The sequence below is a fragment of the Balaenoptera ricei genome, chromosome 14, assembly GCF_028023285.1.
Source record: "Balaenoptera ricei isolate mBalRic1 chromosome 14, mBalRic1.hap2, whole genome shotgun sequence".
Taxonomy (NCBI): domain Eukaryota; kingdom Metazoa; phylum Chordata; class Mammalia; order Artiodactyla; family Balaenopteridae; genus Balaenoptera; species Balaenoptera ricei.
Genome location: NC_082652.1, coordinates 7,895,367 through 7,909,149, shown reverse-complemented (window position 1 = coordinate 7,909,149; position 13,783 = coordinate 7,895,367). Strand labels below are relative to the sequence as shown.

At 53.3% G+C, this 13,783-nt stretch overlaps 1 protein-coding gene across 4 annotated transcripts in view; it reads left to right on the top strand.

Moving 5' to 3' along the window:
• BCL7A (BAF chromatin remodeling complex subunit BCL7A) overlaps positions 1-10,627 on the top strand; it is a 29,979-nt gene extending 19,352 nt beyond the window's left edge. For 2 of the 4 annotated variants that reach the window (XM_059893911.1, XM_059893910.1), the window contains 2 exons: positions 4,423-4,607; positions 7,691-10,627. In XM_059893911.1, the coding sequence (XP_059749894.1) occupies positions 4,423-4,607; positions 7,691-7,762 (257 nt within the window). In that variant the 3' untranslated portion in view covers positions 7,763-10,627. The remainder of the gene's footprint in view (positions 1-4,422; positions 4,608-7,690) is intronic. The other 2 variants (XM_059893913.1, XM_059893912.1) reach the window with 1 other exon arrangement.
• The last annotated feature ends 3,156 nt before the right edge of the window (positions 10,628-13,783 follow it).

Genomic DNA, 13,783 nt, shown 5'->3' with positions numbered 1-13,783 from the left:
GAAAGGGAGCCTGGAAGGCTTTCCAGAGGAGGTGCTGTCTGACTTAGTCTTAAAGGATGAGCAGAGGTAGGAGGGAACTGAGCAACCCAGGCAGAAGGGACTGCAGGGCAGTGCCTGGGGACCTGCGGGGGAAGATGCCCATGTGCCAGGAGCGCCTCTGTGCAGGGGGTGCAGGTAACCCTACACAGGGGAAACAACCATGAATTAGGACGCAGACTGAAGTGCGCCCCCAGCTCTCCAGGGTCCTCCCCCTCCTCAGGGCGGACCACTGCTGAGTCTGTTTTGAAGCCTTCCAGAGGTAGTCTGCACCTAGAAGCATCTGTATGAGATGATAACCTTTCTCTTTAGAACGCTTTCACTTAGCCATCACCATGGAGATAATTCCACGTTAGGACACACGGATTTGTCTTATTTTTTTTACCAGCCTATCATTCAATGACGTGAATGTGCCATGATTTATTTAAATAGTCCCCGCGTTGGTGGTCATTTGGGTTGTTTCTGTCTTTTTCCTACACCGACAGTGCTGGAGGGAGTCTTGTGTGCACGCCTCTTTGCCTCTTTGCTCAGGTGTGAGTGGGTGTGTACGCCGCGGCCCTGGAAGGGGGCTGTGGAGACGAAGGGCACGCCCTCCGTAGGCCCTGCGGGGTCTTCCTCCAGCGAGCCGGTGGGCGGAACGGCAGAGCAGGGCCTTTCAGCCTGGGCACTGTGGGCATGTGAGGCCGGATGAGTCTTTGCTGTGGGGTGTCCTGTGCGTGGCGGGGTGTTAAGAAGCACCCCTGTCACTAGATGCCAGTAGCATGCCCCACCCCCAGTCGTGACACCAAAAATGTTTCTAGATGGGGCCAAATGTCCCCTGGGGGAGCAGGGGACAGAATCGTCCCCAGTTGAGAACTCTGTCCCAGGGACTTTGGCGCCGCCTTCTCCCGTGTACAGCACGTGGGCATCCCCTCTCGTCCCCACGGGGCCCCCCCGCCCAGGCCTGGCGGGGGGAGGTGCTGGGACGGGGCCGTGGACACAGGACGAGCTAGTCACATCCGAGCCGACCCTTGCTGGCCGAGTGGCCTCAGGCCAGCGGCATCACCTCCTGTGTGCCTTCCTGCTTCCTCGTTCATAAGATGAGACCAATAAAAGTTGCCTCTCCTCAGGAGGCGGGGCTCGTGGGGGTGGGGCAGCGGGAGGGCGGAGCGATCCTGGGGGAGCTGGGGGCGGGGCCTGCGGGGCCCGGTGCGGACCACTCCTGGCTTATTGCCTGCTGTTTTTTTTGTGTTTTTTTTTTTTTGCTTTTTTTTTTTGCATTGGGACCGCCAGGAAGTCCCAGTGGCTTCTTACTTTCTGGCCATGGCCTCGTTTCTCCCATGTTTGGGGTCTGCGGCTCCTTTGCCCTAAAGGGTCCGGTAGAGCTCGGCTGCGGGATTACGTCTGGGGTCGGTGCTTCCACAACCTACCCTACCATCCACAGCCCCACGCCCCATCACAGGTCCAGGTGGGAACCACACCGGGGTCCCTCCTGGCCGGGCCTGGCCTCTGGGCCGGCACAGTTGCCCAGCTTTGACCCGGCGGGACCGCGCTGGCGGCCAGGCCCGCCTGCCCACGGCCCGGGGCTGCCGAGCTCCTGTGGGAAGGACAAGAGGCGGACCCTCGGGCCTTCCCAGGTTGGGGCCTACTGCCTGCGGGACAGGGCTGGTTGGTCACCAGCTGTTGACCTTGCTTTGAACTTGTTTACTGCTGAGTGAGTTCAGGGAATGACATAATGTCCAAACTCCCTGGACTAAATTTAGGCCCTCGGAAAATAATTTCCCCTGAGCGCGTTCCAGCGCTGTTGGGTTAAGAGAATCAGGCCGCTGCAGCGAGGCCTGGTACGCTCTGCCAGCTCAAAGGCCAGTTCCCACCGCGCTCTTGGGCCGGTCAAGGGGTTAGTGTGACTCTCTGGGGGACCGGCCACCTTCATGATTTCTAAGCCTGCAACCGGGCCCTTACCTTCCTCTCCACTCTGCAAAGCCCACCAGGTAGGGCAGAAAAGGATCTGTAGTCACAGGGAAGGAGGACGATAACAATTGCAAAGGTTTGTTAAAGCAAACATGTGTTATGAACTAGAATATAAGGTTAACATGGATATTTTCTTTTCTTTAAATTGAGATGAAATTCCCGTAGCATAAAAGGAAGCATTTTAAAGTGAACAGTTCAGTACCATTTAGCACATTCATAATGTTGTGCAGTCATCACCTCTGTCTAGTTCCAAACTGTTCTCATCACTCTAAAAGGAAACTCTGTATCCTTTGGCTGTCACTCCCCATTCCCCCCAGTCCCTGGCAACCACCAGCCTGGTTTCTGTCTCTGTGGACAGAGACAGAAACATTTTCTGGACGTTTCATATATATAAAGGGAGTCGTGTAATATGTGGCTTTTGGCTGACTTCTTTCACTCAGCATCATGTTTTCAAGGTTCATCCACATTGTAGCCTGTGTCAGTGCTTCATTCCTTTTTATGGCTGAATAATATTCCATTGTGTGGATGGACCACATTTTGTTTATCCGTTCATCTGTTAATTGACATCTGGGCCGTTTCCATCTTTCGGCCGTCATGAATAGTGCTGCTGTGAATATTTGTGTACAGGTGTCAGTTTGAGGACCTGTTTTCAGTTCTTGTGGGTCTATCCTACAAGTGGAATTGCTGAGTCGTACAGGAATTCTATGTTTAACTTTTTGAGGAACTGCTGTTACATGGATTTTAAAGGTAAAACTAAAAATATCAAAGATATGTCAGGTTTATGGGGAGTTTGTTTCTCTGCCCTAGATAATCCCTCATTTACTCCCACCTGGGATTATTTTGCTGCTTGGATACTTCTGTCTTTCCATTTAATCCTCACAGCGGCTCAACAGGGCGGCTACTGTCAACCTTGACTTTACGGAGGGTGAGGGATCTGAGACCCAGGAACAAGTGGCAGAGGCAGTATTAGAACCCAGGCTGGTTTCTAGACCCTGTGTCCCCCGCCCCAGACACCAGCTGGTAGGCGTAGCCCAGGGGCCCCAGTGAGGTGGACCCCTGACCCTCCCCGTGGCGGCCAGAGAACCCAGCTCAGACCCTGGCGGGGTGTCGGGTTTCCTGGCACTGCCCTGAGCAATCAGGACTGCTGATTTAGAGGAAGTAAGAGCGCGTGTTAACCGAAGCTCCCCCGGGACGGACGGGCTGAGGGTCAGCCTCCTTGGGAGGAGGGCTGCAGCTCCTTCCTGCCCTGTCCCCAGCCCTGTGTGCCCTGCTGTCCTCAAGCCCTGGAGTGCTGCCTACTTTCCCCCATTTCCCCATGTTGCTTGCCTGCTTTAAAACTTAAGCCTGGAATTTTTTTCCCCTTTGTTATGCCTCTGCCTCAGAAACCCCAGGAAAGTAAGGCATCCTTGAGTATTGTAGTGCGCTTTTTACAAATCGGGGTGACGTATGTTGTTGGTGTCTTGAATGCAAGCAGAGCTGGGCCCTGGGCGCCATGCGGCGGCTCCCTCCACGCGCTCTGTGCCCAAAATAAGCTTCAGGTACAGCAGCCGTTCCCGCTTCTTCCAAAGCCGCGTCACCTCACACAACCTGCTAAGGCCTGCACCTTCCTTCTGCTAAAGGAACATGGCGGGGGGAGCAGGGAGACCGATGCATGAGAAACAGCTCGAATGACTGGCAAAACAGGACTCGTTAAATAAGTGATTGCTTGATAGAATGCTATGCAGACATCTTGTAGGCTCTTGTATTTACAGAATTTTTGAGGACATGTATTTTGGAGAAAGTCTTCCAAAATACTATGAGATCCCTATTTGGGGAGAGTGTAGAACTGTATGCATGTAGGGAGAAAACATCCAGAAAGATGGGACTAAATCCTCTAAAATGTTAGTGGCGTGGTAGCTGGGGACGGCGAGATAGTTGGTGATTTAATTTTTTTTTTTTTTAATTTTTTTAATTTTTTTTTTTCTGTATTTTCTGTTTCTTACAATGACAATCAGAAAAATATCCATATTATTAAGAGAAATGTTTACAAAGGGGCAGTTACCTCTGTGGATTCCCCAGCTGGAGAGAAGACAGGCTCCCTAAAGGAAGAGGGAGGAGTCAGCAGCCATGATGGTTGGAGCGGGCTGTGTCCACCAGAGGGCGCCATGTGTACGCAGCACAAAGCATCCTGTAGCATCCTTTAGGTGGGCTCTCAGGGCACTTGGTAGGTAATAGGTGTGCAAGGGGAAGGGTCAGAGGCCGCAGGGCCAGAGTGGGGCCTGGCTGCTTAAAATGAGAACCCTAAGAATAAGCAAGAGGCTTCCCAGCTCCTTGCAGTCCTGACAGACCGCCTGGCCACAAAACTACCCAATTCCAGGTATTTTTAGTAGTTGGTCCATCTGGCTCCGCATCTCCCGTGTCTGAAAACAGCTTCTGTCGTCTTGCTTTTTCCCTCAGATGCTTCTGACGAGCAGAATTCACAGTCTTCAATGGAAAACTCGATGAACAGTTCAGAGCAAGTAGAACGGCAGCCATCTGGAGATGTGGGTCTGGCTGCAGAGACATCCACAATCTCTCAGGTACCTCGGTCGAGGTCTCAGAGGGGCAGCCAGATCGGCCAGGAGCCCGTTGGGGTGTCGGGGGTACGTCAAAAGGTGTTCTGCTGTTTTGTTTCGTTGTTTGCTCTTTGGACGAATGGAACTGTCTGGTATTCATTGAGCGGGATTCGTGGGCATCCTTCTGTGTCTGAGCTGGTCACTGGGGCCCATGGTGAAGGAGGAGACACACGGGTCTGGCCCTTGGGGTGGGTCCTTTATCCCAGCCTCAGCCCCACCACTTTGTTTATTCGGGTCCACAAAAGCGCTGCCCGGTCTCAGTGACCCAAAGTCAACTTCCCTCAGAGCTGGGAAGATAAGACTTCAAAATCCTAAATGCCGGATGAATCATCCTTTGGAATTTCGCAACTGACAACACTCCCCCTGCTCGGACCCCTTTCTGGGTCATCACTGTTTGCCAGAATCTGGTCTGAATCAGACAGTGCAGGCTCAGGTGGCTTTGTGGACAGGAGTAAAGGTCCCGGGTTCGAATCCCAGATCCTTCACTTGACACACACGAGCGTCAGTATCTCCAGCTGCTAAAATGGGATCACGGAACTGTCTTGGGGCCAGGGTGCGGGCGAGAGGAGAGAATGTGGGTAACACACTTAACACAGAGGTATGCGCACGAGATGCCCCAGTGTTGCCTCGGCCTCCATGGTGATTTTTTACCGTCAGCCCTCTGTGCTTACCTAAGAGGTCTGAGGACTCAGGTATCAAAACTTCAACTAATAAAACTGTTTCCACTTTGCTGAGTATTTTCATACCTAGGGAGAAATTGACAAGTAGCAGAAAGAAGTCTGTACTCTGGGGAGCCTTCAACCAGGCCTTCCGCAAGGGAAAGTGCCTCTCAGATTTTCACATCTCCATACCCTTGTATCTGCAGCCCCCTTTCAGCCTATAGAACACCCTTCCAAAGGCCCAAAGACACAGAGGTGGTGTTGATGAAAGATGTGTTTGCAGTGGCGGAAAATCGACCACAGCCTAAGTGTATCAGAAGGATTAAGTAAACCTGGGGTCATGGATAAAACAGCCTGCTATGCAGCTGTTAAAAAGAGTGTGTGGATCCAGGTACAGATAGAGAACAAAGAAATATTCTCACAATGTGAAATGAAAAACACAAGGCAGAGCCTCGAGCATAGCACGAGCCCATTTGATTAATACTACGATACAAATCAAAGCCTCATGTAGATAGAGCTGGTAAAACCAAGAAGCAGCTGGGGTCTCCTGGCCTCTTGAACTCAGTGGAGGAAAGATCAGCTTGAAACCTTGATCCACACCCTGGGGGCATGTAATGCTCTCCACTGACATCTGAAAAGTCCAGGGGTCTTCCATTCTAACACGCCACCCCCACTCCCATTTCCGGGGACCCAGACCTGAAATGGGACCTCTTCTGCCGTTTTCATGCTCACATAGACACGCCACCTTTCTCCAGAGCTGCTAGGTTTGTGAGCAAGGCGAAGGGTACGCCGCACTAAAGCAAACAGCTTGACATTGATGTTCAGCCATTCCTGTTTAAAAAAGAAAAAAGGCTCCCCGTCCCCTTTCTCACCCCCTCCCTCCTGCTCTCTCCCTTATGCAGGACAGTCCTCCTGTCTCCAGAGTCCGCTCCCAAGCTCACATTCTGTCCCCCACCGCGCCCCCCATGCAAGTGCTCTGCAGACACTTCACCTGAATGGGATCCACCTTCCGCGGAAGGCAGGGCGGCCCGCTTTCTCCCGTGACGTTTAGACTGAGCTTTTATCACTTTCATAAGGAAAAGGGAGGGGTGCCTTCCTGCCGTACCTGCTCTCAGGGTTTTCCTCAAGAAACTCATACACATCCTACATCAAGGCCCGGGGCTCTCTGTTTCACATTTATTGGGTACCCACTGTGTGTCGGGCAGTAAGCCAGATACGAGGTAGCCAGGGTGAGCCAGCAGACATGGTCCCCCGGCCCTTGCGGGGCTCATGATGGGGTCGGCGGGGCGGGGCGGGGGCGCAGAGACACAGCTGGGAGACAGCAGACGCAAGCGGGCCACGGCTCATGCCGCAGGAGAACGGGAGCGGGGCAGTGAGAAGATGCGTAACAGGAGCAGACTGCCCTCCTGGATGGCGTAAGCGGGGAGGAGTGGGAGGGGTGAGAAGTTAGGGTGGCGAGGGCAGGCTTTCTAGGCAGAGGGAACCGAGGGTGCACAGGCCCGGAGACAGGAGCCGCCCTGAGGACAAGGGGAGGCCGAAGCAGGAGGGCGAGGAGGAGGATGGCGGGATGAAGGGGAGAGAGGGAGGCCTTCTCTGCCTGGCAAGGAGCTGGGATTCTCTTCTGAGGCCAGTGGGACAGTATTCTATGTGTGATCGCTACTTTGAGAAGATCTCTCGGGCTCTGCTCAAGGCCGGGTAGGGCGGCCGTGGAGCGGCTGCTGCACCAGCCAGATGAGGGTTGGAGGCTCAGGTGTGGACGGGGTGGCAGGCGGAGGGCAGAGGGGGTGGGCCGAGGGCGTGGGGGCACGGAGAGGAGGGAGGGCTCCAGGGTCCACTGTACCCCGGGCAGACGGTGGTGCTGTCGCCAGCTGTGGGAGCACCAGTTAGGACGGGCGAAGTCAGGAGCTGGATTCGGGTGGTGGGTCAGGTTGGAGCTGCCTGGGATAGTGGCGTGAGAAAGTCGAGGGAGAAGCAGACGAGTGAGCATTGAACTTTCTTTTTTTTTTGAGTCCTGGGACTTCTTGGGAATTTGGTGGCAACTGTGGACCCTTCCCGCAGAATAACAGACTTGTGTACGTTCCACAGTGCTGAGTGTCTGCCCCGGGCCGGGCACCTGTGCTGAGCCCTGGATGAGCAGTTGTTAACACGGCCAGGTTGGTCTAGCCCTTGAGCTTGCAGAGGTAAACCCGAAACTGCGTATATAATTACCCTGCAGCTAATGAGAGATTGGAAGACATGAGTGACCTGGGCTTGGTGGACACAGGAGCAGCTTGGGTGTGAGGCTCCCCGTGGGTCCATGAACCTTTTTGAGTCCACGAAAGGGTCACAGGGTCAGAACCGCGGACGCCCGCCCTTGGGTCCTTCCTGGGCTGATCTGCAACCTCCCAGCTGACCTGAGTCGCTTTCCTGTGGTCTCAACCTGTGTTTCTCTTTTCTTCTCCTTCCCCCAAGGATCTGGAAGGAGTGCCACCCTCCAAAAAGATGAAACTGGAGGCGTCGCAACAAAACTCCGAGGAGATGTAGACACTGAGTTCAGTCCTCTGATCCACTTCTCACGGGAGATGCATCAGCAGGCTTAATTCTAGAACAACCTCACCCGAGCGGATCCCTGTTGGGTGCGAAGGGAACTACTAACTTTTCAAGTTTACCAAGTGCAAATCCAAGAAAACCTAGAACGGCGTAACTTCTCAGACACTGAAGAACTTTCTGCTGTGAAGCAAAACACTCGAATCTTGAAGTGACTGTCCTGGGGAAGGCGGGGTCGACAGCTCAGGAGCGTCTGCACACTGTCTCTGAAGCCAAGATTACATTTGTGTTGCTGCTGTATTTTTTTTTTTTTTTTTTTTTTTCCACTTCTCTATTTAACGATGTAAGCTATTTGAGGGTGGTACTGATCAAGAATTCGCTTTTTCATCGGGGCTTTTCACTGTTCAACTGATTCCTTCCACTTTCTTTTTTTGTGCCTTGTGCCCTTGAGGTGACCTCTGGCATGTTTTCCTGGTTGTTTTGCATCTCCCCTTGCAAGTGCCCTCTTGGTTCAGTTCAGGCAGCCATTGCCCCGGTCCTCACATCTCTCTCCTCCCTGCCCCAGGACTTCAGCTGGAGCGGACCAGGCAGGGAGAAGGAGAGCCCGAGGCTGCAGAAGAGCAGGACCTCCCCGGCAGCCTGACTTCCTGGTCCAGGGGGTGAGGGACACACCCTGAGCCCCAGGTGGGGACAGCACCAGCCTCCAGGGTCCGAGGAGTCTCCGATGTCTGGGCACTGTCCCCAAGGGCTTCCACAGAGCCCTTCGATTGTCCTGGCACTTCCCACTCTGCTGCCACCACACCGCGTTCTCCCACACCTCCGAAGACGGACTGGCTTCTGCCGCTGACTGCAGGATTGTCTCCTTAAGACGATAAAGGGGCGGAGGAGGCTGGGAGCAGACGGCAGAAATAGAGGAGGCTGGGAGCAGACGGCAGAAATAGCTGGTGCTGAACTTTCTCTCATAGGACGTCGCTTGGATTTCAAATCCACTGTCACCTGCTGCCCTCTGTTCGCCGCCCTCCCCCGCAGCTCCACCCGTCCCCACCTGCAGAGGAGGCGAGGTTGCAGTCGGCCAAAATCCAAACTCCACTTGCTTCTACATACCGTTCCGACTCCCAAAGCCAACAGTTGGATCGTGTCTCATTCCCGGGTGCGCCGACGCTCCCAGACGCTGCCACGGGGGAGCGGGCCTTGAGGGTTGGACCTCGAAGGCCAGAAACGAGGCACCGAGGAACTGGAGAGCTTTGCACTCCTCCAGAAAGGGGCAGCCGGGTCCCTCCTCCGCCTCCATCCCCTGCCTGCACTGGGACAGCTTCCTCTCACTAAAATGGAGATGCCCCCCCCCCCCACCTTGGACAAACTGCCTAATTGTTTGGTTCTGAGGCCTGGTTTGCTCTTAATTCCTATACGGACTCCTCAGACCTTAACCCTTTTCCTGAGCTTTCTTTACTGCACTGGAGTTCCAACTCCCTTTGAGTTGTATGGCGGGGAGGGAGGGTTCCGGGTTTCGTTGGTTGTTTTATTCTTTTTTTCTGTTTGTTTGTTTTTGTTTTGGCTAATTGGTGCATATTCAGGTACCACCTTTTTCACATGTGGATCTCTCTCCTGACCACCATGGGGAGTGTCTGCCAGATTCCATTTTCTAAGAGTGTCTGAGGGTGAGGCTCTTATTTGTTTTTTAAGGGAGCCAATCTATTTCCTGCACTTCAAGAAGAATCAAAATGTTCCTGAATTTCAAATACCTCATGCAAAAATGTCTCCTGAAACAAGGGAAGAAAAAAAAAAAAAACACGAACTTTGAAAATCTTAATGTTGAAGTTAGCGATGCCGAAAGGTTTCTGTCTTAAAAAAAAAAAAAATCCTTATCAATTTCGCCCCTCAGGCAGGCAGTTCTGCGGAGAACTGTGTCCTGCGTTACCTCTCCGCATATCTCAAGGCGGCTTTACCTCCAGACCCTATAGAGTTAGAGTTAACTTTTTCCTTTGCAGCAAAACTCCATTTGGATGAAAGATGAATTTGGATATTTATTTCCTCTTCTTTTTTGGGAAACGAGAGGTTACAAGCAAGACAGCTGAAGGAGAATCACACACACACATCCGTGGCAACAGCAGGGTCCTCTCGACAGGCAAGGGGAGTGGACACGGTTGAGGATGAACGAAGAGGACACCCAGGATACGAGGCTGTCATTAGTTTTTCTCTGAAGTGCCTGAAGGTAGGAATGGGCCGGGGGTCGGGGACCGACGGGGCCCCGCCACGGCCATGCCAGGCAGAGCGCCAGCGGCCCTGCACTCCATCCACGCCGGCCGGGAAGGCCTTCCACGCGGGATGATGAGACTGCAAAAATCCAGACGTGCTTCCTTCCCCGACGCGGCTCGCTCCTCAGAGCCGCCCTTCCCCACCCCTCGCCCCCAGTCCCACCACAGAATCTAAGACCTTTCAGCCGGCGAGCCAGAGGCGGGGGTCCTAAGCGAATGCCTTCCGCGGACACCAGGCCCCGCGGCCTCAAGGGCTCCCAGGGCAAACTTAACTCCCCGAAAAACTTGAAGTTGGGGATGCTGCATACACATTCCACAAAGTGCTGGCACTTACCCCGTAACCCGAAGGCGGTAGACCGGCTCATAGGGTGGTGACCTCCCATTACCAACGATGTCATGGTTCGGAATGTTCGTTATCGGCCAAGGACCTGCTTAGAGGTATAAAGACCTTTTTTCACTGTTACCTAATTTTTTCTTTTCCTTACGATTTTTTGTTTTTGGTGTGTTGTACAGCAGTATAATTTTTCACTTATTTATTCCATCAGTAGATATGGTTTGTACAATGTACAATGGTTCCATCTCAGAAAATAAAAACTCAAATCATGAACACCATGCGATTTTTGTAGCATCATGATACAGAGTAAAATCTGGTGGATGGTGAGAAGGTCCCCCACCGGCTGCTCTGGCGTCTCCTGCACGGCCACGTGGCCCTGACTTTGTACACAACTTGCACGCAGGCACTGTGGCCTCCGCCTCCCACGGTCGGTTGGTCATGATAGCTGCCATCATTAAGCACCTGCTGGATGCTGTGGGCGGGTGTTATTTGCCACCTTATGCAGACAGCCTCTTGCCGAGTCAGAGCCCCGGTGTAAATTACAGCTACGCCCGGCCCCCCAGCCTGGGTCCTGGCCCAGGACACAAGTTTGCTGCGTCCCTGACTTTGGGAGGCTCTGGCCCATGGCAGGGACTCTGAGGTGTCAGTTCACTATCAGCTTTGTCTTCACTTGTCTTAACTCTCGGTTAGGCTGGAGGCAGAACCGCCCCAGGGCCCTTCTCCCACACCCCACCACCCACCCCCAGCAACTCAGGCCCTTTCTCTCGCTCAGCTCAGACTCCCTGCCCCAGTGGACTTTTTCCTTTCTTCTCTGTGCAGTCCCTCCTTTTCCAACTCTGGCACCTGAAACCGGGCCCTGGGTGAGCCGCTGATGGGGGTGGGACGATTGTTCTAGCGAGGCCTGTGCTAAGTCACCCACGTTGACCATTGACTGACCTGCAGGCAAATGTTCTCTCCTTTTTGTTTTGTCTGACTCTCTTCCCCACCCCATTCCTTTTTAACATGTTCCAGTGTTTTTACCGGGATTGGTTGCTCAGCAAAATAAACTGATACGGAAAGTTCAGCCTGACAAAACACAAATCATAGGGGCCTTGTTTGCTTAACGAAAAAAAAAAGGGCCTTAGCGGGCACACTTTCACTCTCTCCCGTGCTCCCTGTGGTCTGTTCCCTGGGTCTCAGTCTCTGGATGAAGGTCCCTTCCTTCCAGACTTGTCTCTCTGGATCTCCCCCCTTCTCTCTGCCACTCTTGTCTCCACCCCCCTGGGTCTCTGTCTCAGGCATTCTGCTTTACCTTCTCTGTCTCAGTTCCCTGTCTGTGGAGGTGTCTGACTTCTCATCTCCCTCAAGGAGCAGTTGTGCCCAAGGGCTGGAAATTTAGGCTTTACAGGCATTTGTTGAGCGCCATCTGTGTACTGGGCCCTGGGCAGCAGTGACTCAAACTTGACCCTTTCTCTCTAGGCAGATAAGCTGGTGCATTAGGATGCCCAGCACAGTTTGGAATTGGGGGGAAGGTGCGTTTTGATGGCAGGGATCAGGGAGGCTCCTAGGATGGTGAGGAAGTCCAGGCATGGAGCTAAGAAGCTCATTTTTCCTTGTGGACGCTAAGGAGTGGTTGGAGGTTTCTGAGCCAGGGCTCTGCTGGACTGGGGGCAGTGTGGCTAGTGAATGGCGTGGATTGGAAAAAGCCAGACTGGAGGTGGGGGCAGGGCAGCTATGGAACTGGACAGTAGGTCGAGCAGGAGGTCAGGAGTTGGCAAGAGGGCCCGTGTGCCTGCAGGTGGTGTGAAGGCAATCAGCACTGCAGCCAGGTAGGGTGGGGACAGGTTGGGAAGGAGGCAGGCAGAGAAAGCTCTAGTCCAGGTCCAAGACTGGACCAAGATAAGTGTCATAGAAGTCCATGGTTGGGCTGAGGAGGAATTGCAATCCCTAAAGACCAAGTCCACCCCCCAACCTGCCTGGTGAGGAATGCATATTTTCCTCCAGAGGCTCATAGTAGACACTGGCTGCCTTTGCCAGTTGCATTCCCTTCTTCCAGTAGGGGTCCCCCTCACCCACTCTCAGTCCCCAGTCTGGCCACGTGACCCAGGTCCCTCCCCCTGGCAACAGCAATTGGGTCAAGGATCACATGACCTAAAGTGGCCCAATGAGAGTCAGCCCTGGGATTTTTGTGGGAACTGTTGGGAAAGAGTTCTGCTAGAGTGTTGGCTGGAGTTGTTAAATGGAGCCGCTGGGGCCACCTTCGCTCCAAGGTGGGGAGAAGCCTGCCTGAGAATGAAGCCAACACAGGAGATTGTTGAAAGATGGTGAGTGTGAGCCTCCTGAGAGCAGCATTTGAGCACTGGGACCCAGCCAGCCCTGAAGCCAGCCTTCCTCCTGAACTTTTCCATTTTGTGAGCCAATAAATGCCCATGATAGTTTAGGTCAGTTTTCACTGGGCCTTTCCCCACCTGAGCCCCCATCCCTCCGCCCAAGGGCTTGGAGAGTCTCTTGGACAAATCCAGAAAGAGGGATGGTTGCTAAGATGGTAGCTCTGACTCCTGACTGGGTGTCACTTTCTTGGAGGGAGTGTCTCTTTCCTCCGAACTTTGCCCTTTCAATGCTCCCATATGAGAAGGACTTGGAAGTTTCACAGCTGATGACAAACAAGGAAATAAACAGAGACTAACATGGACCTGTTTTGGACTTCTGAAGCAGCCCCTTCTAGAATCCTCAGAACTCCAGCACTTCAGAGCTGTGTGACCTCAGGTAAGTATCTTAACCTATCTGGGCCCCAGCTTCCTCATCTGTAAAATGGAAAGAATAATTGTGCCTACTCAGGTTGCTGTGAGGATTAATACATGTAAATTAATAAGTACATGTGAAGTGCTCGGGACAAGCCCTGGCACATAGTAAACCTCAATAATGTTAGCTGCTATTGTTACTACCATTGTAGTTATTACCCTCAGGCACATCTAGACTCCAGAAATCCAGCTGCTAGAAAATGAAGCACAGGGAAAGGCATAATCGCCCACTCCCAGCTGCTTTGGGCTTGTCCTCTGAGTTACACTTGGCTCCCTGAAGACTCACCTCTCCCCCAAATGACTGACACTGGAGTTATCCACCAAGCTCGCCCAACGTGATCCAGAGCCTGAGTGGTGCCTTGTGGGATGACTAGAAGCCCACCAGGAAACAGGCAGAAGGGAAGACATTCCTGGTCGAAGGAAGGGCTTGAGCAAAGGGCTGGAGATTTGACAACACATCCCCGCTGCAGGCACTGGCTGCTCTATAAGACACGCCCAAGCAGGGAGCTTCAGGCCCGGGTCTCAGAGGAACAGCTCACTGGGGACTCATTTTTCCAGCCTCTCTCCTTTACCATTGCTCTCCCTCCACAGGCTCTGCGGGGGAAAGGCCTCTGGGAGGCAAGGACCAGAATGTGGTGCCAGGCCTGTG